The sequence below is a fragment of the Taudactylus pleione genome, unplaced genomic scaffold (genome assembly GCF_031769625.1).
Source record: "Taudactylus pleione unplaced genomic scaffold, aTauple2 ptg002560l, whole genome shotgun sequence".
In the NCBI taxonomy this organism is placed as follows: domain Eukaryota; kingdom Metazoa; phylum Chordata; class Amphibia; order Anura; family Myobatrachidae; genus Taudactylus; species Taudactylus pleione.
In genome coordinates, this window is record NW_028286941.1 from 182,909 (window position 1) to 207,954 (window position 25,046).

Sequence of the window (25,046 nt, forward strand, 5' to 3'; positions counted from 1 at the left end):
CTCCCAGCTATCCTCACTCTCCCTCTCATACATCACTATGTCCCTCAGTAATATTACTCTCCCAGCTATCCTCACTCTCCCTCTCACCCATCACTATGTCCCTCAGTAATATTACTCTCCCAGCTGTCCTCACTCTCCCTCTCACCATCACTATGTCCCTCAGTAATATTACTCTCCCTCTCATACATCACTATGTCCCTCAGTAATATTACTCTCCCAGCTATCCTCACTCTCCCTCTCACTCATCACTATGTTCCTCAGTAATATTACTCTCCCAGCTATCCTCACTCTCCCTCTCACCATCACTATGTCCCTCAGTAATATTTCTCTCCCAGCTATCCTCACTCTCCCTCTCATACATCACTATGTCCCTCAGTAATATTACTCTCCCTCACCCATCACTATGTCCCTCAGTAATATTACTCTCCCAGCTGTCCTCACTCTCCCTCTCACCATCACTATGTCCCTCAGTAATATTACTCTCCCAGCTGTCCTCACTCTCCCTCTCACCCATCACTATGTCCCTCAGTAATATTACTCTCCCAGCTATCCTCACTCTCCCTCATCACTATGTCCCTCAGTAATATTACTCTCCCAGCTATTCTCACTCTCCCTCTCATACATCACTATGTCCCTCAGTAATATTACTCTCCCAGCTGTCCTCACTCTCCCTCTCACCATCACTATGTCCCTCAGTAATATTACTCTCCCAGCTATCCCCACTCTCCCTCTCACCATCACTATGTCCCTCAGTAATATTACTCTCCCAGCTATCCCCACTCTCCCTCTCACCCATCACTATGTCCCTCAGTAATATTACTCTCCCAGCTGTCCTCACTCTCCCTCTCACCCATCACTATGTCCGTCAGTAATATTACTCTCCCAGCTGTCCTCACTCTCCCTCTCATACATCACTATGTCCCTCAGTAATATTACTCTCCCAGCTGTCCTCACTCTCCCTCTCACCCATCACTATGTCCCTCGGTAATATTACTCTCCCAGCTATCCTCACTCTCCCTCTCACCATCACTATGTCCCTCAGTAATATTACTCTCCCAGCTGTCCTCACTCTCCCTCTCACCCATCACCTTGTCCCTCAGTAATATTACTCTCCCAGCTATCCTCACTCTCCCTCTCACCATCACTATGTCCCTCAGTAATATTACTCTCCCAGCTATCCTCACTCTCCCTCTCATACATCACTATGTCCCTCAGTAATATTACTCTCCTAGCTGTCCTCACTCTCCCTCTCACCCATCACTATGTCCCTCAGTAATATTACTCTCCCAGCTATCCTCACTCTCCCTCTCACCCATCACTATGTCCCTCAGTAATATTACTCTCCCAGCTATCCTCACTCTCCCTCTCATACATCACTATGTCCCTCAGTAATATTACTCTCCCAGCTGTCCTCACTCTCCCTCTCACCATCACTATGTCCCTCAGTAATATTACTCTCCCAGCTATCCTCACTCTCCCTCTCACCCATCACTATGTCCCTCAGTAATATTACTCTCCCAGCTGTCCTCACTCTCCCTCTCACCATCACTATGTCCCTCAGCAATATTACTCTCCCTCTCATACATCACTATGTCCCTCAGTAATATTACTCTCCCAGCTATCCTCACTCTCCCTCTCACTCATCACTATGTTCCTCAGTAATATTACTCTCCCAGCTATCCTCACTCTCCCTCTCACCATCACTATGTCCCTCAGTAATATTACTCTCCCAGCTATCCTCACTCTCCCTCTCATACATCACTAAGTCCCTCAGTAATATTACTCTCCCAGCTATCCCCACTCTCCCTCTCACCCATCACTATGTCCCTCAGTAATATTACTCTCCGAGCTATCCTCACTCTCCCTCTCACCCATCACTATGTCCCTCAGTAATATTACTCATCCAGCTATCCTCACTCTCCCTCTCACCATCACTATGTCCCTCAGTAATATTACTCTCCCAGCTGTCCTCACTCTCCCTCTCACCATCACTCTGTCCCTCAGTAATATTACTCTCCTAGCTGTCCTCACTCTCCCTCTCACCATCACTATGTCCCTCAGTAATATTACTCTCCCTCTCATACATCACTATGTCCCTCAGTAATATTACTCTCCCAGCTATCCTCACTCTCCATCTCATTCATCACTATGTCCCTCAGTAATATTACTCTCCCAGCTCTCCTCACTCTCCCTCTCACCCATCACTATGTCCCTCAGTAATATTACTCTCCTAGCTGTCCTCACTCTCCCTCTCACCATCACTATGTCCCTCAGTAATATTACTCTCCTAGCTGTCCTCACTCTCCCTCTCACCATCACTATGTCCCTCAGTAATATTACTCTCCCAGCTGTCCTCACTCTCCCTCTCACTCATCACTATGTTCCTCAGTAATATTACTCTCCCAGCTATCCTCACTCTCCCTCTCATACATCACTATGTCCCTCAGTAATATTACTCTCCCAGCTATCCTCACTCTCCCTCTCACCATCACTATGTCCCTCAGTAATATTACTCTCCCAGCTATCCTCACTCTCCCTCTCACTCATCACTATGTTCCTCAGTAATATTACTCTCCCAGCTATCCTCACTCTCCCTCTCACCATCACTATGTCCCTCAGTAATATTACTCTCCCAGCTCTCCTCACTCTCCCTCTCATACATCACTATGTCCCTCAGTAATATTACTCTCCCAGCTATCCTCACTCTCCCTCTCATACATCACTATGTCCCTCAGTAATATTACTCTCCCAGGTATCCTCACTCTCCCTCTCACCCATCACTATGTCCCTCAGTAATATTACTCTCCCAGCTATCCTCACTCTCCCTCTCATACATCACTATGTCCCTCAGTAATATTACTCTCCCAGCTATCCTCACTCTCCCTCTCACTCATCACTATGTCCCTCAGTAATATTACTCTCCCAGCTATCCTCACTCTCCCTCTCATACATCACTATGTCCCTCAGTAATATTACTCTCCCAGGTATCCTCACTCTCCCTCTCACCCATCACTATGTCCCTCAGTAATATTACTCTCCCAGCTATCCTCACTCTCCCTCTCACCCATCACTATGTCCCTCAGTAATATTACTCTCCCAGCTATCCTCACTCTCCCTCTCACCATCACTATGTTCCTCAGTAATATTACTCTCCCAGGTATCCTCACTCTCCTTCTCACCCATCACTATGTCCCTCAGTAATATTACTCTCCCAGCTATCCTCACTCTCCCTCTCACCCATCACTATGTCCCTCAGTAATATTACTCTCCCAGCTGTCCTCACTCTCCCTCTCATACATCACTATGTCCCTCAGTAATATTACTCTCCCAGCTATCCTCACTCTCCCTCTCATACATCACTATGTCCCTCAGTAATATTACTCTCCCAGCTATACTCACTCTCCCTCTCACCCATCACTATGTCCCTCAGTAATATTACTCTCCCAGCTGTCCTCACTCTCCCTCTCATACATCACTATGTCCCTCAGTAATATTACTCTCCCAGCTATCCTCACTCTCCCTCTCATACATCACTATGTCCCTCAGTAATATTACTCTCCCAGCTATCCTCTCTCTCCCTCTCACCATCACTATGTTCCTCAGTAATATTACTCTCCCAGGTATCCTCACTCTCCCTCTCACCCATCACTATGTCCCTCAGTAATATTACTCTCCCAGCTGTCCTCACTCTCCCTCTCACCCATCACTATGTCCCTCAGTAATATTACTCTCCCAGCTGTCCTCACTATCCCTCTCACCCATCACTATGTCCCTCAGTAATATTACGTTCCCTCTCATACATCACTATGTCCCTCAGTAATATTACTCTCCCAGCTATCCTCATTCTCCCTCTCACCATCACTATGTCCCTCAGCAATATTACTCTCCCAGCTGTCCTCCCTCTCCCTCTCACCCATCACTGTCCCTCAGTAATATTACTCTCCCAGCTATCCTCCCTCTCCCTCTCACCCATCACTGTCCCTCAGTAATGTTACTCTCCTAGCTATCCTCACTCTCCCTCTCATACATCACTATGTCCCTCAGTAATATTACTCTCCCAGGTATCCTCACTCTCCCTCTCACCATCACTATGTCCCTCAGTAATATTACTCTCCCAGCTGTCCTCACTCTCCCTCTCACCCATCTCTATGTCCCTTAGTAATATTTCTCTCCCAGCTATCCTCACTCTCCCTCTCATACATCACTATGTCCCTCAGTAATATTACTCTCCCAGCTATCCTCACTATCCCTCTCACCCATCACTGTCCCTCAGTAATATTACTCTCCCAGCTATCCTCACTCTCCCTCTCACCCATCACTATGTCCCTCAGTAATATTACTCTCCCAGCTATCCTCCCTCTCACCCATCACTGTCCCTCAGTAATGTTACTCTCCCAGCTATCCTCACTCTCCCTCTCACCCGTCACTGTCCCTCAGTAATATTACTCTCCCAGCTATCCTCACTCTCCCTCTCACCCATCACTATGTCCCTCAGTAATATTACTCTCCCTCTCACCCATCACTATGTCCCTCAGTAATATTACTCTCCCAGTCACACATCACTGTCCCTCAGTAATATTACTCTCCCAGCTATCCTTACTCTCCCTCTAACCCATCACTATGTCCCTCAGTAATATTACTCTCCCAGCTATCCTCCCTCTCACCCATCACTGTCCCTCAGTGATGTTACTCTCCCAGCTATCCTCACTCTCCCTCTCACCCATCACTATGTCCCTCAGTAATATTACTCTCCCTCTCACCCATCACTATGTCCCTCAGTAATATTACTCTCCCAGTCACACATCACTGTCCCTCAGTAATATTACTCTCCCAGCTATCCTTACTCTCCCTCTAACCCATCACTATGTCCCTCAGTAATGTTACTCTCCCAGCTATCCTCACTCTCCCTCTCACCCATCACTATGTCCCTCAGTAATGTTACTCTCCAAGCTGTCCTCATTCTCCCTCATCACTATGTCCCCCTGTGATGTTACTCTCCCTCATCACTATGTCTCCCTGTGATGTTACTCTCCCTCATCACTATATCCCCCTGTGATGTTACTCTCCCTCATCACTATATCCCCCTGAGATGTTATTCTCCCTCATCACTATGTCCCCCTGTGATGGTACTCTCCCTCCATCTGCTTACTGTTGTTTCCTCGCTGCCTCAGTCTTTGGACAGAAGTTTCCCTGTTTTATCACCAACCAAATTCCCAGCTTGTGTTATTGAATGTCTGGATTCTCCTGGTCAGTGGTGCAGGATCCTCTGTCAGACATCAGAACATTATAGTGAATGATGTATGGATTAGCTACATTAATACCTTCCTGTCTGATGTCTCTCTGCAGCCTCTATGTCAACATTCTTTCTGCTTCCTCGACAGACCGTCAGCGATATTGAGTGTGGCTGGGTGCAGGTGACCAAAGAGCAACATCGGCAGCTGAAGTCTCTGCAGGAGAAGGTCTCCAAGAAAGAGGTACATCAGCAACTGGGCGTAATGGGGGATCGATTTCAGCACTACTGGTCCAGTGATGGAGGTTACACCACTACACATTACCAGTAGCTACTACATGGGGCTCCTAGGAGGAGGGATGGGGTCATTAGCTGGGAACATGGATGGTGCCCGTGCTAGTAGCCGTGAGGAGGGATGGTGCCCGTGCTAGTAGCCGTGAGGAGGGATGGTGCCCGTGCCAGGAGCCGGGAGGAGGGATGGTGCCCGTGCCAGGAGCCAGTAACTGGGAAGATTGAATTTGTCCATGACAATGCTTGGTGTCCTTACTAAGGGGACTCACTTTCTGTCTATTATTTTCCTCGGAACCCCCCCCCCCACCCCCTCCACACACACACACAACTAGCTGCTCAGTTCTATGGCTCTGTGAGGAACACTTTATCCATTGACTCCTGGATAGCACCGTGTGTATAGTTCATCCTACTAGCCCTTAGTGTCCTTAGCGTAGTAGTATTAGAGTTTTATATTGCTTTTGTGACTTTGCTTTCTCCCATTATGTCCAGACTCTCATTCCTCACCCCTATGGACTTATTTTATTTATTCTTTTATCTTTCTTTATTATTATTATATTTTATGCATGAGATTAAAACAGATAATAAGTTACATAAGTGCATACTGATGCACACAAGTTAACAATTCCATATACTTTAAGTACAATAATTACAGTGAGCATTTAGGATAATTATGTAGAGACAAAGGAGAGTGGGTCCTACTCCTATGCACTTACTATAGCAGATATGGGTGGACACAATGGGGGTAGAGGGCAGAGACTGCAGAGTGGCACACATGGAGTCTCCGAAGTCTAATGGAGCAAAGCGGAGAACAATCCAGACGTTAGAAATCTTGAATGTATGAGTTGGAGGAGGCAATCATTAGCAATGGGAATAGGGTCAGAGGCAGTATGTGAGGACATGAGGCTGGAGATGTAGGGAGGAGCGGTGAGGTAATGAGGCTGGAGATGTAGGGAGGAGCGGTGAAGTAATGAGGCTGGAGATGTAGGGATGAGCTGTGAGATAATGAGGCTGGTGAGGTAATGAGGCTGGAGATGTAGGAAGGAGCAGTGAGGTAGTGAGGCTGGAGATGTAGGGAGGAGCAGTGGGTAATGAGGCTGGAGATGTAGGGAGGAGCAGTGATGCTGGAGATGTAGGAAGTGGCGATGAGGTAATGAGGCTGGAGATGTAGGAAGGAGCGGTGAGGTAATGAGGCTGGAGATGTAGGGAGGAGCGGTCTGGTAATGAGGCTGGAGATGTAGGGAGGAGCGGTGAGGTAATGAGGCTGGAGTTGTAGGAAGTGGCGGTGAGGTAATGAGGCTGGAGATGTACGGAGGAGTGGTGAGGTAATGAGGCTGGAGATGTAGGGAGGTAATGAGGCTGGAGATCTAGGGAGGAGCGGTGTGGTAATGAGGCTGGAGATGTAGGGAGGAGCGGTGAGATAATGAGGCTGGAGATGTAGGGGGGAGCGGTGTGGTAATGAGGCTGGAGATGTAGGGAGGACCCGTGAGATAATGAGGCTGGAGATGTAGGGAGGAGCGGTGTGGTAATGAGGCTGGAGATGTAGGGAGGAGCGGAGAGCTAATGAAGCTGGAGGTGTAGCGAGGATTGGTGAGGAGATAGTCACGCTCTGGCTAAGATGGTTCTCCGCCACTAGCTTTATAGATGTGGACCCAGGTTGAGGAGGGAACAGGAGGCGAGGGGCCTGAATTAGTGTCTTCCTCATCCAATAGTACCGGATGATGGCGAGACCTGACCAAAGCTGCTGAGTTTAACCTACTGGGAGGTGTTCACCAGTGACCCCTCCATGCGGGATTTGGGCTTAAGCTGCACCCAGTAGGCAGGTTGCAGCCCTTTGGTCAGGTATCCGGCACAAGTGGGAAAAATGAAAGAACACTACCACAGGGCAAGCACAAGAGAAAGATATTGGAGGATTGTACTGAAGTGATGTACAGAGAACACACTTAGTGGTTTTAGTCGAAATGCTGGCACAGGAGATGGTACTTGGATAACACTTGATGGCTTCAGACTCAGTGTTGTCGCTGGAGAATAATATTTAGGAGAGGGTACTTGGATGATGTATTAAGTACACACACACTGGCTTTGGATGCAGAACTGACACAGGAGAATGGTATCATGAGATGGTACTTGAATAATGAACTCAGTACACATGCTGAGGATACAGCCGCGGAGCTAGCACAGAAGATGACTCTTAATAGATTGTACTCAGAAGACGTTCTGAGTACGCACACCGTGGAAAACACTAGGAACAAGTCACTAGAAGGAACGGAGCTTGGAACCTGGAATGCTGAAACAGCAAGTTAACACTGGAAGTAACAACATTATACAGGCAACTTCCTGTTGTCCAGAGCCTGGTTATGTACCCTAAGGTTGCAGTCCATTGGAGGGCACTGTCAGCTGACAGCACCCAACGCTACCATTGGGTAAAGGGTTAGTCAGGTGAAAACAGGCTGTCATGGCTGCGTCCATGACGGTAACCGCGGAAACCACATCACGGAGCGAGCACGTGGATGTTCTAGCTGACTCCGGGTATAATCCTCAACGCATCACTCGCTGCCGCACCTGGCGTCTGACCGCTCTAGAGATCAGGGGAAGTCGACGCTGAGGTGAGTAATGGCCAATCCTAGGCCGCAACCTAACAGTACCCCCCCTTTCAGGGTGGACTCCGGACACCCACATGGCTTCTTAGGAAACTTCTTATGAAATGCTCAAACTAGTTGTAAAGCATGGACATCAGACGCCTTGATCCATACTCGTTCTTCAGGTCCATATCCATTAGTCAATGAGATACTGTAGATGATTCAATCAGTGTTGAGAGTCAAGGATCTTTTCAACTTCAAATTCAACTCCCAATTGAGTCTGTACTTGAGGAGTCTTGGACGTAGAATGCTGAAATTGATTAAAGATCAATGGTCGTAGAAGAGAAACATGAAATGTATTGGAAATCTTCAGTTGAGGAGGTAGCTATAGTTTATACACCTGGATTGATGATTTTAAGACTACGATACGGTCCAATGAAGCGTGGAGCAAATTTTATGCTTGGAACCTTTTTATTTGAATTTTTTATTAGTTGACAGCCATCTCCAATCTTCAGAAGTGGAACAGCCAGACGTTTACGATCCGCAAACTTTTTGAAGCTTTTTTTCAAAGAGGAATGAATGTTGTTTTTTTTTTTAAATTTTAGTCAATGATTTCACAAGGTTAGTGACAGCATGGGACAGCAGGCACTTTCCAATCTTGGAAATCTAGAACACGTGGATGTATTCCATATACTGCAAAGAATGGAATAGCCTTTGAAGAAGAGTAGTATCTAAAATTGTAGTCAAACTCTGCCGGTACTCACGGTAATAAATCAAGCCAGTCATCTTTAGATAGTATTATGTTCCTTGGAGGGTGGTAACTCAGAGATAAAATCAATCGACTGGTGAGTACAAGGAAAATTAATTTAAAATTAAGAATAGGCAAAGGGTCAACCACTTTATTTTGCAAATGGATTTATGCTGGGCACACTTTTCACAGGAGACAATAAAATCCCGGACATCTTCTTTCATAGTGGGCCACCTTGAGGAGCCCTGTAAAAACTTAAATGTCTTGAATGCCCAAGTGACCAGCAATCAAGGAGCCATGAACCAAAGTTAATAGGTTTTTACACAACTGAGGTGCCATAAATATCTTGCCAGGTGGAGGAGGAGGTTGCAACTGGGTGTGAGCGAAGACAAGAGGTTCTAGAATAGGAAGAATTTGAGATAGTTGTTCTGTGGATGCACATAGGACCTGGACAGTGCATAAGCCTTTCTATTTTGTATGCCAGGCCGAAATTGTATTTTAAAATTAAACCTGGAAAAGAAGAGAGACCAAGCCTGTCTGGCATTCAAACGATTAGCTGTCTTGAGATAAAGAAGATTCTTGTGATCCGTGATGATTGTAATAGGAAATTTAGTGCCTTCCAAAAGGTGTTTCCACTCCTCTAGTGCCAATTCCATAGCCAGCAATTTTTGATCCCCCTATGGCATAATTCTGTTCAGCTGGAGATAATTTGCAAGAAAAGAAACCACAAGGATGATTCTTTCCATCTTCAGCCACTTGACAGTACAGCTCTCACTCCTACCGAAGAGGCATGGACTTCTAATGTGAAGGGTTTTTCAAGTTGTGGTTTACAAAGAATTGGAGCAGTAGAAAATGCTGTATTGAGGGCTTGGAAAGCGGTCACTGCTGCAGGAAGCCAACGGGATTGGTTAGCACCCTTCTTGGTGAGAGCTGTGATAGGAGCAACAATCGTGAAAGTTTAAAATGAACCTCCTATAATTTGAGAAGCCAAGAAATCGTTGAATGGCTTTCAAGGAGTGCAGTTGGGGCCATTCTTGGATGGCTCTTAGCTTGTCTGAATCCAGTTGAAGAGTATTTCCTATATAATGTGCCCCAAAAGTGGCACGGAGGACTGTTCAAAAAGGCATTTAGATATTTTCCCTTATAGATGGTGACTTCGAAGACGAGACAGGACCTCCCTGTTATGAAGGTGATGAGATTGCAGGTTCTCTGAAAAAATTTAAATGTTGTCTAGATAAACTACAACGAATTTGTAAAGGATATCTCGGAAGATTTTGTTGATGTAACTTTGAAAGACTGCTGGTGCACTACACATGCCAAAAGGCATCACCAAGTATTCATAATGGCCATCTTGCGTATTAAAAACTGTTTTCCACTTGTCCAATGTCTTAATACGAATTAAATTGTAGTCTTCCTGGAGAAAATGGACGCTCCACGAACCTTGTCAAAATGCTCAGAGATAAGTGGTAAAGGATACCTATTTTTTTTTTTACTGCGATTTGATTCAGCCCATGATAGTCTATGCAGGGTCTGAGACCTCCGTCTTTTTTTATCGACAAGGAAAAATCCAGTCCCAGCAGGAGAGGAAGATGGTCTTATAAAATCCTTGGCTAGGTTGTCTTTTTTTTTTTTTTAAATTGAGTAAATTTTTATTGGTTTATAGAAATACATTAACAAATAACCAAACAAAATATATATACACATACACATAAAACATATATATATAAAAAAAATTAAAAAATACCACACTATACAAATATTGGAATATTGTCAAAAATAACACCTGAAAAAATTGGCAAAATCAACTAGATCCCAACAAATTCTCAACTTATCACACAGCACATTACCTCCAACAAAGTAATAATCTACCTAATTATCCTAACAATAATATACCGGTCAATCATTAGGCAATGCACGGGCATAACAGGATTTAAGCCAACTGCTCCAGATACGTTCATACTTCTTCTCAGCTTTGCGACAAATAAACACATGTTTTTCATGTTCAACAGTGGTACGGACCAAGGACAGCCAAGCATTATAATCTGGTCCTGTAGGAGCCATCCACGACCGAGCCACACATACCTTAGCTAGTGTACACATATTGACAATGTATTGTTTAAGATATCTGTCCACTACCTCATTGTCCATAGAGCCTAAACAGCACGTCAATGGCGTAGCTAAAGTGGGAGCAATACCTGTATTGGACAAAACTCTCAGAACCTTATTCCAAAAAATGCTAACCACCGGACAATCCCATAGAAGGTGCCAGAAAGTACCGCTACTAATTTTACACTTAGGGCATATGTCAGATGCTCTCCCCCCAAATCTCAGCAAACGGACAGGAGTTAAATAGGTTCGGTGTAAAATAAACAGTTGAATCTGTTGAAATCTTTTAGAAGTTGTGGAAATACGAGGAGCTTCTAGAGCATTATCCCATTCCGCATCACTTATAAGGCCAATATCTCTCTCCCACTTTGATCTAAGATGTGGTAAACTATCCTTATGATAAGAAGACAATATATAGGAGTATAAGTAAGAAAGCGTCTTCCGGGGACCTAAAGATAAAAGGAATGACTTCAATGGGGATATTTGAATTAGATTAGGGCCATCTGAAAATTGAGCCGAGAGAGCATGCCGTAATTGTAAATATCTATAGAAATATGATTGAGGGAGATGATGAGCTTCTTGGAGTTGTGCAAATGATTTAAGAATTGAAGTGTCATATAAATGACCCAATGTAGTTACACCGTTAGAACCCCATGTCACCTCAAGCTGTAAAGAGGCCAGTTCAGGTAATATACGATAACTGCATAGAGAAGTGTCTGGATCTAATCCCGTAAACTGTAGAATACTAGATACCAATTTCCATATCTTAATAGCTTGCATCAACAGGGGAGGGCCTTTCTGTATAATTCTACCCGCAAGCAAGGCCTGCAATGGTGTAAAGTTAGGGAAAATCTGAGAAACCAACAAAACGTGCAGGGCATTAGGGGAGTCATCTTGAAGCCATAACCGTATATGTGCCATCTGCGCCGCATAATAATAAAATTTAAAATTTGGAAGAGCCAAACCTCCCCCAGACCTAGATCGGGTCAGAGCTGCCAATTGAATACGTGGTCGACGATTCACCCAGACCAATGAAGAAAGAAGACTATTCAAACGCCTAAACAATGTATCTGTAATAAAAACAGGAGAATGCTGCAAAACGTACACAAATTTTCGCAGCACCACCATCTTTATTAAGTTAATTCTACCAGTAACGGTAAGAGGGAGCCGGCGCCAGGACTGAAGTTTGCCCTTTAAGTAGACAAACAGGGGCTCAACATTCAATACTATATAGTCCTTTGGGGAATAAGTTATCCAGATACCTAAATATTTACATTTATTTACCCAACAGAGAGGGAGAGTGACAATGGGAACAGTCGGATACAACCCCCTAAGAGGAAGGATAGATGATTTGTCCCAGTTTATCTTAAGACCAGAAAAAATACCAAATTGTTCTATGACTTGAAGAACCACAGGCATAGCTGTTACATAGTCAGACAGTAATAAATCATCTGCATATAAGGAAACTTTGTCCATTCTATTACCCAATTGTAGACCTATAATATCATGGTGAGAACGTATAATACAGGCTAACGGCTCAATAGTCAATGCAAACAGGGTTGGGGACAAGGGGCAACCCTGTCTTGTGCCCCGAGACAGGGGGAAGGATGGGGAGATAAACCCATTCACTGACACCCTGGCAGTAGGGTTCGCATACATAAGCTTTACCCATTTCAAGAACACCGGCCCAAACCCAAAACATAGCATGACCTCCCACAGAAAGGGCCACTCCACAGAGTCAAATGCTTTTGCAGCATCTAATGACACAATAACAGAGGACGATTCTTCGCCATGGGAGGCCTGTAAGTGAGTGTGCAGCCTTCTAATATTCTCCGACGTCGACTTGCCTGGCATAAATCCTGATTGGTCTGGGTGAACAATCGAAGTAATAACAGTGTTTAGCCGAATAGAAAGGATCTTAGCCAAAATTTTGGCATCTGTGGGAATTAGAGAAATTGGCCTATAGGAATCAGGGTATCTAGGGTCCTTCCCGGGTTTAGGGAGCACAACAATTATGGCTTCAGACACAGATGGAGAGAACAAATTATCTTCATAGAGCCCATTAAACAGATCTAAAAGTCTTGGAACAAAGATACGAGCATGTTTTTTATATATCTCTATGGGAATCCCATCAGATCCTGGTGCCTTGTTACCGGGAAAGGAACTAATTGCAGCATCTACCTCCTCCAGGGTCAACGGGGCATCTAAATATGCCCGAGCCTCGGATGACAATTTTGGAAGCCTAGCAGAAGCAACATATAATGACAAAGCATTCACGTCCTCAGTCAACTGTGTTTGATATAAGTTTTTATAAAATAAACTAAAAACCTCTGCAATATCTTGTGTAGATGTGACCATAGAACCCTCAGGCCCAATTAGTTCAGAGACAACAGCAGAAGGACGATCAGCTTGAACCAAGTGTGCCAAAAAACTACCAGTTCTGTCAGCCTGCATATAATATAAATGAGAACGGAATAACAGTCTACGGTTCATTCTATCTGTCAAATGATCAGTCCACTCTGTCTGTGCAGTCAACCATTTTAAACGTGAAGATTCCAACCTGTCCCCCAAGTAATCCAACTCAAGATTTCTACAGGCCATCTCCAAAACACGTTCTTTTTCCCTATAAAATGTTTTTAATTCTGCTACCCTTTTGATCAGAGACCCACGTAAATAGGCCTTGAAGGCGTCCCAAACATTAGCTACAGAGGCAGATCCCACATTGTCAGTGAAATAGCCATCCCACATAACTTCCAGCTCTGAACCTGCACCCATTTGAAGAAGCCAAGAGGGGTGTAGTTTCCATAAACGGAGACCTCTAGGACTACACATATTCAATTCTACTAGAAGTGGGGAGTGATCTGAGATTCCTCTGGCTTTATATTCAATGTTAGTTATGTTAGGTACAATAGATGGGGACACCAGGGCCAAATCCAATCTAGAGAAAGAGTGATGCGCGGAGGAAAAACAGGAGAATTGTTGTACTCCAGGGTGTTTAACTCGCCACGCATCAACCCATCCCAAGTCAGTTACAAACTTAGCAAATCCCTCACCACCTTTAGAAAGAGAACTTGAAGACTCACGCCACTTATCCATAGACTGGTCCATTATATTATTGAAGTCTCCCAAACAGAGCACTGGCGTATCTGGAGAACGGGCCACAAATTCTGCAGCTTTTTTTAAAACGTCATATGAAAAAGGAGGGGGGATGTACACTGCTAACAATAAAATGGGCTTAGAATACAGTACACAATCCAGAAACACATATCTGCCATAAGGGCAGTAAAAGAAAAAGGGACAGATTTATTAATAAGAATGGAGACACCCCTGGATGATGAAGTATGCGAGGAGTGATAAGCCCATCCCACCCATGGTCTTTTTAGAGCTAGTACCTTACTCCCGACCAAATGCGTCTCCATTAGACAAGAAATATCAGGCCCATATTGCTTAATCATTTTAAAGACCAAAGAGCGCTTTAAACGATCATTAACCCCCCGGACATTCCATGTGAAAAGTTTCACCATTGTAATACATTGAACTATAAAGCATAATTGAAGTTACCTTAAAAATAGTGTGGTACAGAAAAAATAAAAAAAAACATTTGTAAGAAAAAGACTGGACAACCCATCCAAAACCACCCCCCACCCTGTATACCCACCCGAACTTAGGCATACTTAAACCCAAAACTAAACGAAACTACACTAAAACCCACAGGAGACAACTACTCGATCCTTATAGGCGTAAAAGGCACTGGAATAAAAATAACCACCAATGCTATGGAACTCTCCGGCCATATTTTGACCGAAATATCAACATAAACAACAAAAGAAAAAGAAAAACCCTACCAGGAAAAAAAAATTAAATATACCCAGTAAGGGGAGCGGGACATAGAACAATATCCAACCAATATCACAACATAAATATTATTATAGAAATATAAATATTGGAATATCAGAAAAAGGCCTATTTAATGTCGTAATGACACTAGCAATTTCTGGCCATAAACAAATATAATCAGCAAATGCAATCAGTACAGTCATTCCGGTGCCATTTGCCTGTTCCCAGGGGATCTCCGGTCCAGCCACACCGCAGCCTCCCGTGGTGTAGAGAAAAATTTTGACTCTCCATCCGCAACCACTCGCAGCTTAGATGGAAAAATCATAGCGTACTGAAGATTTAAATCCCGGAGACGACGCTTTATTGGAAGGAATTTAGCTCTGTCTTTTTGGACATCCATTGCGAAATCAGGAAACATAGAAATTTTAACACCGTTGCGTTCCAGTGGCCCTTTAACTCGAGCCAATCGAAGCACAGTATCACGATCCTGGTAATGAAGAAATTTGGCTATAAATGTGCGCGGTGGAGCGCCAGGCGGCAGGGGACGGGTAGGGATCCGATGCGCTCTCTCCACAGCAAATTGGTTAGTAAATGAGTCTCTGCCATATGTATCCCCCAACCACTTCTCAAGGAATGTTTCAGGTGAAGACCCCTCCTCTCTTTCCGGGAGACCAACGAACCGCACGTTATTGCGGCGCAGCCTGCCCTCCATATCGGAAATTTTATGCTGCATTGCGGACATTTGGGATGTCAGGGAGGCCACTTGAGCCCGTAGTGGGGTCTGGGAATCTTCCAGATTAGATAGACGTGTTTCTGCCTCCCCGACTCTTTCGCGGACCTGCTGGAGACCTTGATGAAGAGAAGATATATCGGATTGAACTTTCTCAATCTTATCTGCCAATTTAGTCTCGCAGGAGGTAACTGCTTCCAGCACTTGTTGCAGCGTAACTTCTGATGATGAATCTGACCCAGATGCAGCAGGGGGAGGTGGGGTCACAGACTTGGATGTACCCTGGGGATCACAACACACTGGGGGCACAGGAGAAGAGGAACGGGCAAAGCGTTCCAGTTTTGCAGCAGCAGCATGACCTGTTTTCCCCATAGTATTAATATAATGTAGGAGAATAATGTAGGAGACTAGTTATAATATATAAATGCACAGGTAGTGACACAGCAGTAGCAACAGGCAGAGATTCCTCCAAACTTAGAAATCACTTACAAGGAAAGAAGTGTTGCTGAGTCCCACAGTTGCAGAGCTGACAGTTCTCCACACAGAGCAGGGAGAAATAGTGATGTCTGGCAGAACTCGGCAGTATCAGACTCAGAGATAACCTCCCTGACCCTGACTCTAAACACAAGCCAGGCAGGAGAAGCAGACCAGAAGCTCCCAGCAAAGCCCTATTGTCAGGCACAGACAGGCTGCATAATACAGAAGCCAACAGGAGAGGAGAGGCCTGGGTGCAGCTCTGGAATCACAGATAGGCAGGCCCAGGGAATGCAATGGAGGCCCTCAAGAGCCACTCTCCTCACTCCACACAGCTCCAACCAAGTCAGCAGGTTCCTGGCAAGGTATGTGAGAGACAGCAGGGTAGTAACGTTGATATAGGGGTCTCAGGAGGGTTAAGCAGGATTATCAGCCGGAGAGCTCAGAGTCCCTGTGTCCTACACTATTGCTGCTGTGGCCACGCCCCGGCTAGGTTGTCTTTTATGTAGTCGGACATATCCGATGTTTCCGGAACTGAAAGAGGATAGATATGGCCACGAGGTGGCATCTTCCCAGGTATAAGATCGATGCTACAGTCCCAAGGGCGATGGGGAGGCAATTTCTCTGCGGCTTGTTGACAAAATACATCAGCGAAATCTTAATATGGTATGAGTAGACGAGTATCTGGTTTAGAACTTAATTGGTCATACGTAGAAAGCTTCGAGGAGGATTTGGTAGGGACTTGTTGGGTTCGCAGTGGTGAAAACAATTGGATCCCCAGGCCAGGACATGCATAGTGGATCAGTCCAGCGTGGGTTTTCAACCAAGGTAGACCTAAAACTAGAGCATGAGGAGTCTTAGGAATTCTAACTCCTCTTGATGTAGGCAACCTACTCGAGTGTAACGCGTAGAGTAACTAAAGATATAACGTCTCCAAGGATAACATTGCCTTCCACCCCAGAAAGAGTCAACTTGTTTGGAAGAGCAAGAGCTGGGATTCCTGGTTCATGTGTCAGAGTTTCAGAAATAAAATTTCCAGTAGCTCCTGAGTCCACCAAGGCTTTAATATTTTTTGACCTAGTCATGAAACAAATAGACACTGGTAGAAGACTATCCATCAAATGGAAGACTTGGTAAACACCCCCATCCGGATGCTCCCAAAGCCAGTTAGGGTCTCCCATTTCCCGAGAGGAGAGGACAAAGTTTAAGAATATGATCATGGGCCACACAGTAGAGGCAATGCTTGTTCTGGAATCGACGGGTCCCTTCAGCCGGAGTTAACCGACACCTGTTGATCTGCATAGGTTCTTTAGCTGGTGCAGGAGAAGAACAATGTACAGCTGGCAGAAATCGATCCTTGAAATGATCTTCACGCACTTTTACTAACCTGCCGTTCTCTGTGGCTAAAGTCTATCTTCATATATAATGATATCACTTCTGATAAAGAGTCGGCAAACATCTCGAGAGGCCAATTCATCCTTCATTCTTTCAGATAATCCATGTAGAAATGCTGTTGTAAGCGCCTCATCATTCCACTTACATTCGGAAGCAATTGTCTGGAGCTGAACCAAATACTGCCCCATTGTACGTGTCCCTTGTCGAACTCGAAGGATATCAGCGTAAGCTGAGGCAGTCCGGCCTGGCTCATCATTTTCTCTTGAAAGAGCAAATACAATTTTCAGAATTGAAAACGGGAGGATCAGCTTGCTCCCATAATGGGGAGACCCAGTAAAAGGCTGTCCCAGATAGTAAAGAAATAATGTACGCCACTTTTGACCTCAGAGTGGGAAAGTTCTGGGGTAGACACTCGAACTGTACCTCGCACTGAATGATGAAGCCCCAGCATCTTCTGGGGTTTCCATCAAAATGCTCAGGAGAGGCCAACTGCAGACGAGATTTTAGAGGTACTGCTACAGGACTGTTTACTGGAGCAGATCCAGAAGTGGTAGGAAGTATAATGGTCAGAATCGATTTGAATGGTGAGAAATTGAGCCACATGGTGTTATGCTGTCTACTGATTCTCGATGTGATAGGTAAGATCGCGCAATGCCCCTGCACCCTGCGATCATCCAATGGCTTCCATAGGGCCTATACAAACTGTCACGCTCTGGCTAAGATGATTCTCCGCCACTAGCTTAGAAGACGTGGACCCAGGTTGAGGAGGGAACAGGAGGCGAGGGGCCTGAATTAGTGTCTTCCTCATCCAACAGTACTGGATGATGGCGAGACCTGACCAAAGCTGCGGAGTTTAACCTACTGGGAGGTGTTCACCAGTGACCCCTCCATGCGGGATTTTTCCAGTAGGAAAAATGAAAGAACACTACCACAGGGCAAGCACAAGAGAAAGATATTGGAGATTGTACTGAAGTGATGTACAGAGAACACACTTAGTGGTTTTAGTCGCAATGCTGGCACAGGTGATGGTACTTGGTTAATGCACTGAGGCCCTGATTCAGAGCCGGACGCTCTGACAGAGCGCTCGCTCTGAATCAGGGCCGTCCCTCTTCGTTTTTAGAGCGGCCTCCTGGCCGCTCGTATAGCTGTGGGTGAGCACCCACAGCTATAGCGAGCGGCCAAAAAGATGGTCGCGATGGTCTTGCGACGAGACTTTCGGGCTTGCGACGAGACCCTTGTGGTAGGGTCCCGTTGCCACAAGCCCTGGAGTGCTTTCGGCTCTATCAGAGCCGAGAGCACTCCCACTGACGTCACTTGTGATGTCAGTGGGGCCGGCCCCAGACGCTAGGCGTTCCCATGGTGCTGTCACTCACCATCGACAGCACGCCCCCTTTGTAGCGAGACACATAGCGACGGCCTGGCCGTCGCTATCTGGGTCTCGCGCATGCACACGACTGAGTCGCACGCGCACTTTGCCAACATCGACCTGCTTGCCAGCGCTCGTGAGCGGGTCTGAATTAGGCCCTGAGTACACACTTGATGGCTTCAGATGCAGAGTTGTCTCTTGAGAATGATATTTAGGAGAGGGTACTTGGATGATGTAGTAAGTACACACACACTGGCTTTGGACGCAGAACTGACCCAGGAGAATAGTTTCATGAGATGGTACTTGAATGATGAACTCCGTACACACGCTGAGGATACAGCTGCGGAGCTAGCACAGAAGATGACTCTTAATAGATTATACTCAGAAGATGTTCTGAGTACACACCGTGGAAAAAACTAGGAACAAGTCACTAGAATGAACGGAGCTTGGAACCTTCAACGCTGCAACAGCAAGTTAACACTGGAAGTAACGACTTTGTACAGGCAACTTCCTGTTGTCCAGAGCCCAGTTATATACACTAAGGTTGCAGTTCATTGGCGGACACTGTCACCTGACAGCAATCAACGCTGCCATTGAGTAAAAGGTCAATTACGTGAAAACAGACTGTCATGGCTGCGTCCATATCTCGGAGCGAGCACATGGATGTCCTAGCAGACCCCAGGTATAATCCTCAGTGCGTCACTCAACGCCGCACATGGAGTCTGACCGCTCTAGAGTTCAGGGGAAGCCGGTGCTGAGGTGAGTAACTGCCAATCCTAGGCCGCAACCTGGCAGAGATGAGGCTGGAGATGTAGGGAGTAGCGGTCTGGTGAGGCTGGAGATGTAAAGAGGAGCGGTGAGGCAATGAGGCTGGAGATGTAGGAAGGAGCAGTGAGGTAATGAGGCTGGAGAGGTAGGGAGGAGCGGTGAGGTTAGATATGTAAGCAGGAGAAATAAGGTAGGCTGGAGATGTAGGGAGGAGTGGTGAGGTACTGAGCCTGGAAATGTATGTAGAAGCACTGAGGACATGAGGCTGATGATCTAGTGAGGTGCTGTGAGGTAGTGAGGCTGGAGATGTAGGGAGGAGCGGTGAGGCTGGAGATGTAGTGAGGAGCTTTGTTGTAGTGAGGCTGGAAATGTAGGGAGGAGCAGTGAGGCTGTGAGGATGGAGATGTAGGGAGGAGCCGTGAGGTAGTGAGGATGGAGATGTAGGGAGGAGCTTTGAGGTAGTGAGGCTGGAGATGTAGTGAGTAGCTGTGTAGTAGTGATGCTGGAGATGTACGGAGGAGCGATGAGGTAGGATAAATAAGGTAGTGAGGCTGGAGATGTAGGGAGGAGCGGCGAGGTAATGAGGCTGGAGATGTAGGGAGGAGCGGCGAGGTAATGAGGAAGGAGATTTAGGGAGGAGCCATGTGGTAGTGAGTCTGGAGGTGTAGGGAGGAGCCGTGAGGATGGAGATGTAGGGAGGAGCTGTGAGGTAGTGAGGATGGAGGTATAGGGAGGAGCTGTGAGGTAGTGAGGATGGAGATGTAGGGAGGAGCAGTGAGGTAGTGAGGATGGAGATGTAGGGAGGAGCAGTGAGGTAGTGAGGATGGAGATGTAGGGAGGAGCAGTGAGGTAGTGAGGATGGAGATGTAGGGAGGAGCTGTGAGGTAGTGAGGATGGAGATGTAGGGAGGAGCAGTGAGGCTGTAGATGTATGAATGAGCTGTGATGCAATGAGGCTGAAGATGTAGGGAGGAGCAGTGAGGTAGTGAGGATGGAGATGTAGGGAGGAGCTGTGAGGTAGTGAGGATGGAGATGTAGGGAGGAGCAGTGAGGTAGTGACACGCGGCCTGTGCTGTATAGCGATGGGGTATATTACACATGTCAGTGACACGCGGCCTGTGCTGTATAGCGATGGGGTATATTATACATGTCAGTGACACGCGGCCTGTGCTGTATAGCGATGGGGTATATTATACATGTCAGTGACACGCGGCCTGTGCTGTATAGCGATGGGGTATATTACACATGTCAGTGACACGCGGCCTGTGCTGTATAGCGATGGGGTATATTATACATGTCAGTGACACGCGGCCTGTGCTGTATAGCCATGGCGTATATTACACATGTCAGTGACACGCGGCCTGTGCTGTATAGCGATGGGGTATATTACACATGTCAGTGACACGCGGCCTGTGTTGTATAGCGATGGCGTATATTACACATGTCAGTGACACGCGGCCTGTGCTGTATAGCCATGGCGTATATTATACATGTCAGTGACACGCGGCCTGTGCTGTATAGCCATGGCGTATATTATACATCAGTGACACGCGGCCTGTGCTGTATAGCGATGGGGTATATTACACATGTCAGTGACACGCGGCCTGTGCTGTATAGCGATGGGGTATATTACACATGTCAGTGACACGCGGCCTGTGCTGTATAGCGATGGGGTATATTACACATGTCAGTGACACGCGGCCTGTGCTGTATAGCGATGGCGTATATTATACATGTCAGTGACACGCGGCCTGTGCTGTATAGCGATGGGGTATATTACACATGTCAGTGACACGCGGCCTGTGCTGTATAGCGATGGGGTATATTACACATGTCAGTGACACGCGGCCTGTGCTGTATAGCGATGGGGTATATTACACATGTCAGTGACACGCGGCCTGTGCTGTATAGCGATGGGGTATATTACACATGTCAGTGACACGCGGCCTGTGCTGTATAGCGATGGGGTATATTACACATGTCAGTGACACGCGGCCTGTGCTGTATAGCGATGGCGTATATTATACATGTCAGTGACACGCGGCCTGTGCTGTATAGCGATGGGGTATATTACACATGTCAGTGACACGCGGCCTGTGCTGTATAGCGATGGGGTATATTACACATGTCAGTGACACGCGGCCTGTGCTGTATAGCGATGGGGTATATTACACATGTCAGTGACACGCGGCCTGTGCTGTATAGCGATGGGGTATATTACACATGTCAGTGACACGCGGCCTGTGCTGTATAGCGATGGGGTATATTACACATGTCAGTGACACGCGGCCTGTGCTGTATAGCGATGGGGTATATTACACATGTCAGTGACACGCGGCCTGTGCTGTATAGCGATGGGGTATATTACACATGTCAGTGACACGCGGCCTGTGCTGTATAGCGATGGGGTATTTCTACTTCAGGGTCCATAGGGGGTCCACAGGGTTGACCTTGGGGTATAGGTTGGGAACCAAATCCGGGCACCACGCAGTTAAAGCTTTTAGCTCCCAGGATGCACTTGGGTCCACTCTCCCTATAACCCCACCCCCCAGCCAGAGGCACCTCAGTTTAAGTTGGTGCCCGGCCGGAGTCGGGTCACCGTTACTGCAGGGGGGGCTGCTTAGCAGCCTCTAAGCTTAAAAGAGTTTTATTTTATTATTTTTTACTACTCTTCAGAGCGGCAGCATCAGACTATCCAATGGACGTCTAAGCTGCCGCTCCTACACCCCGCCGGCGCTGCGACGCCAGTACAGATCTGGGGATCGCAGCGGGACCCCAGAGTCTGTACTAGCCGGGCTCTGGAGGAATCCCTGGGCTGCTGCCGGATCGACGGGGACAGGTAAGTCGCGTGGTCACCGCTTGCGGTGATCCACGTGTGAATATGCAGCCTTATGCCTCCGGTCTCTGGGGACAGACCGGAGGCGCTAGCGGTGGCGGCGGGCTCCCCCTCCATGGAGGCATACCCCGCGTGTCCACAGCCCACCAGGGATTATAGCGGCAGCGGGAGCCGGCATCCCGGGGGGTTAATTGCTAGCCAGGGGAGGAAGCCTTCCCTGTCTAGCGGCTCCTCCCCTCAGCTCAGCGCGCCTTTCAATAATACAGTCTGGCGTCGCTGAGCTGCTTCCTCCGCGGGCCACGCTTCTTCTGAGGTCTCCAGTGGCCATTTTCTCTCTGTGGTGCTGCAGAACTCCTAGGATGTCAGTGAGCCCAGTCCCCCTGCGTACCTGGCCATTTTGGGTGAGTGTACACAGCGCTATAGCCTTCCCAGACACTGAATCTGGGCAGTTGAATGTAGCGACATTGTGCAGTATATTATATGTCATGCTTATGTATGTATATATATATTTTTCTGCATTGTATGTGACTTATGCTAGTGCTGACTGTCTGCTTTTTCTCTCACCTGTCAGTGTATATCTATCCCTTTTCTTTATCTGCCCTAATACAGGTGTACCTGGGGTGGTTCTGAGACCTCACATATATATATTTGTTAATATCTGTGAGGTTTGTCACATACTGTTGCGTGCTGCACGTTGCCATATTTTAGATGGAACTGTGAGTTGCGTACGCTGATAATGGGTTCCTGCAGCTAATCTTAGCGTCAGTCAGGACCGGTATGGCGCTGCTTAATATTTCCGTCAAGATAGTCAGATATATCTGACCAGGAGATTGCACACGATACTGCACCCATTATTGCTATCCTGCAAGTCATAGCCTGCAGGAATTAGTGCGGAGGATTTTAACTCAGAAAGGTTTACGTATGCGGCACCATCTGGTGCCGGGCCCCTTGCACGACCCCCTTAAAGGGCGTTGTTTCTCAGGATCCTCTCCTTTGAGGATCGCCGGGCGGGCCCCATTGTCGTCACTCGCTTGGAGTTACTTCACCATACTGCCCTTTTGAACTCTGGGTATCTCGCAATTTCTTGCAATTTACCCCTGTGCAACAGACTGTCGCTCCCCGCCGGGGTTTTTCACAGTACATGAATTACCTCCGATACCACATCGGTCTGTCATTCCCCTTGCAGGGATTACCACAACGGCCACCCTGGTGGATGTTGTTTTATAGAAATACTAATTGGCGTGATATATGCCCTGTGGTTACTGACCAGTGGCTCTGCCGTGAACTGGATGGTATATTCGGCTCTTTCCCTCTCACATGGGGGGAGCCGATTTCAAGTATTATTATCCCTGCTTTGGGGCTGGTAGCCAGGTTCATTCTGGATATAGAGAATGTCGATCCTGCACCTGTATCGTACATCTCCCGTTTTCTGCCCAGCGGGTGGATCTCATAGCGGGAGTCTGGCTGTCGCCAGATACGAGGAGTCACAAAGGCCTCCTGTTTCCCATTCCCTGAGGGTCCTCACAAGTAATGGAAATCCCCTTCTGGGATGGATTTGTATGTTAATCATCGGGTTACAGGCATTAATACGCCTCCCATCCCGGCCTGGACGGATTTTACGGATCCGTAGGTGGTAACTTTGCCTGAAATCAATGTACTCGTTTTCAGGGCCTGTTGCCCGTCCTACCATGGCCATCGCATGGTGATGCTTTTGTGACGTTTTTCCCCTCCAACACGTCCTGAGGTTCAAATATCTTTTGCCGCTCACATAAAATATGCAGTGGTCATATGTGGGATTACCTCATGGGATGCCGGTCTTCTAACTTTCAGGGTTTCGGCGGCGTCTGTATCCGCCGCAGTACCCTATGGCTGCGTTATGGGAAAGCAGAGGTGCACACTCCTTCCATGGGGAAGATCTTGTTTGGTCCTGACCTTGACAAGATCGTTGCATCATTGGCAGTATCACTAATGGGGAGATACCGTCTTTAGCTACTCCCACTACATTCGGACTAACTCTGTTAAGTCTTTTTGTCCTCAGGGTCAGCCTAAAGGCCTGTTTTTTCCTAGGCTGTCGGCCTCCATGGGGGCCACCATATCCAGTACCGAGCAGTCCTGGACTTCCGGACGACCCTGTTTCTACACCTGAGGATATACCCTCAGCCTGACGGGACAGGTCTACATCTGGGGAATTTCCAGAGTGAGGTACTGATTCTCAACGGCCTCTCATTGCTCAGGCAGCCTCCTCACAGGCATTGTTACACGGGCCCTTCTTCAGACCTGATCAGGGCCTTACAATCCCAGAAAGCTATACAGTCTTTGTGGTAAGCAGAGCTATTTCGGCCAACCTCACTATCTCAGTGAGGGACTGGTTGTTCTACTTTCTTTCTGGGGCGGTGACCGACTGGTCCTCATTTGCCTATACTCTGTCTCAAATCCCTGAATCAGATTCCAACGGTGCCTGGACTCAGGTGGAATCGTCCATGCTCCATCATCCGACGTTTGGAACCTGGGGATTTTAGGGTATATCTGAGTATTCAGGATACGTACCTACGGGTACGTACAGAGCCATCTCATCAGCAGGGATTCAGGTTTGCTGTGCCACAGCAACACTTGTAAGTTTCGGGCTCTGCCTTTTGGGACTGTCCTCAACTTCACCGGGGTTTACCAGCCTTATGGATTTTCTGACAGTT

General features: G+C 46.9%; 1 protein-coding gene across 1 annotated transcript in view; it reads left to right on the top strand.

Moving 5' to 3' along the window:
* Positions 1–25,046, top strand: part of SNX17 (sorting nexin 17) — a 122,492-nt gene that overhangs the window by 65,322 nt on the left and 32,124 nt on the right. Inside the window, exon 9 of the mRNA XM_088466145.1 lies at positions 5,382–5,474. Coding sequence (XP_088322271.1) covers positions 5,382–5,474 — 93 coding nt within the window. The remainder of the gene's footprint in view (positions 1–5,381; positions 5,475–25,046) is intronic.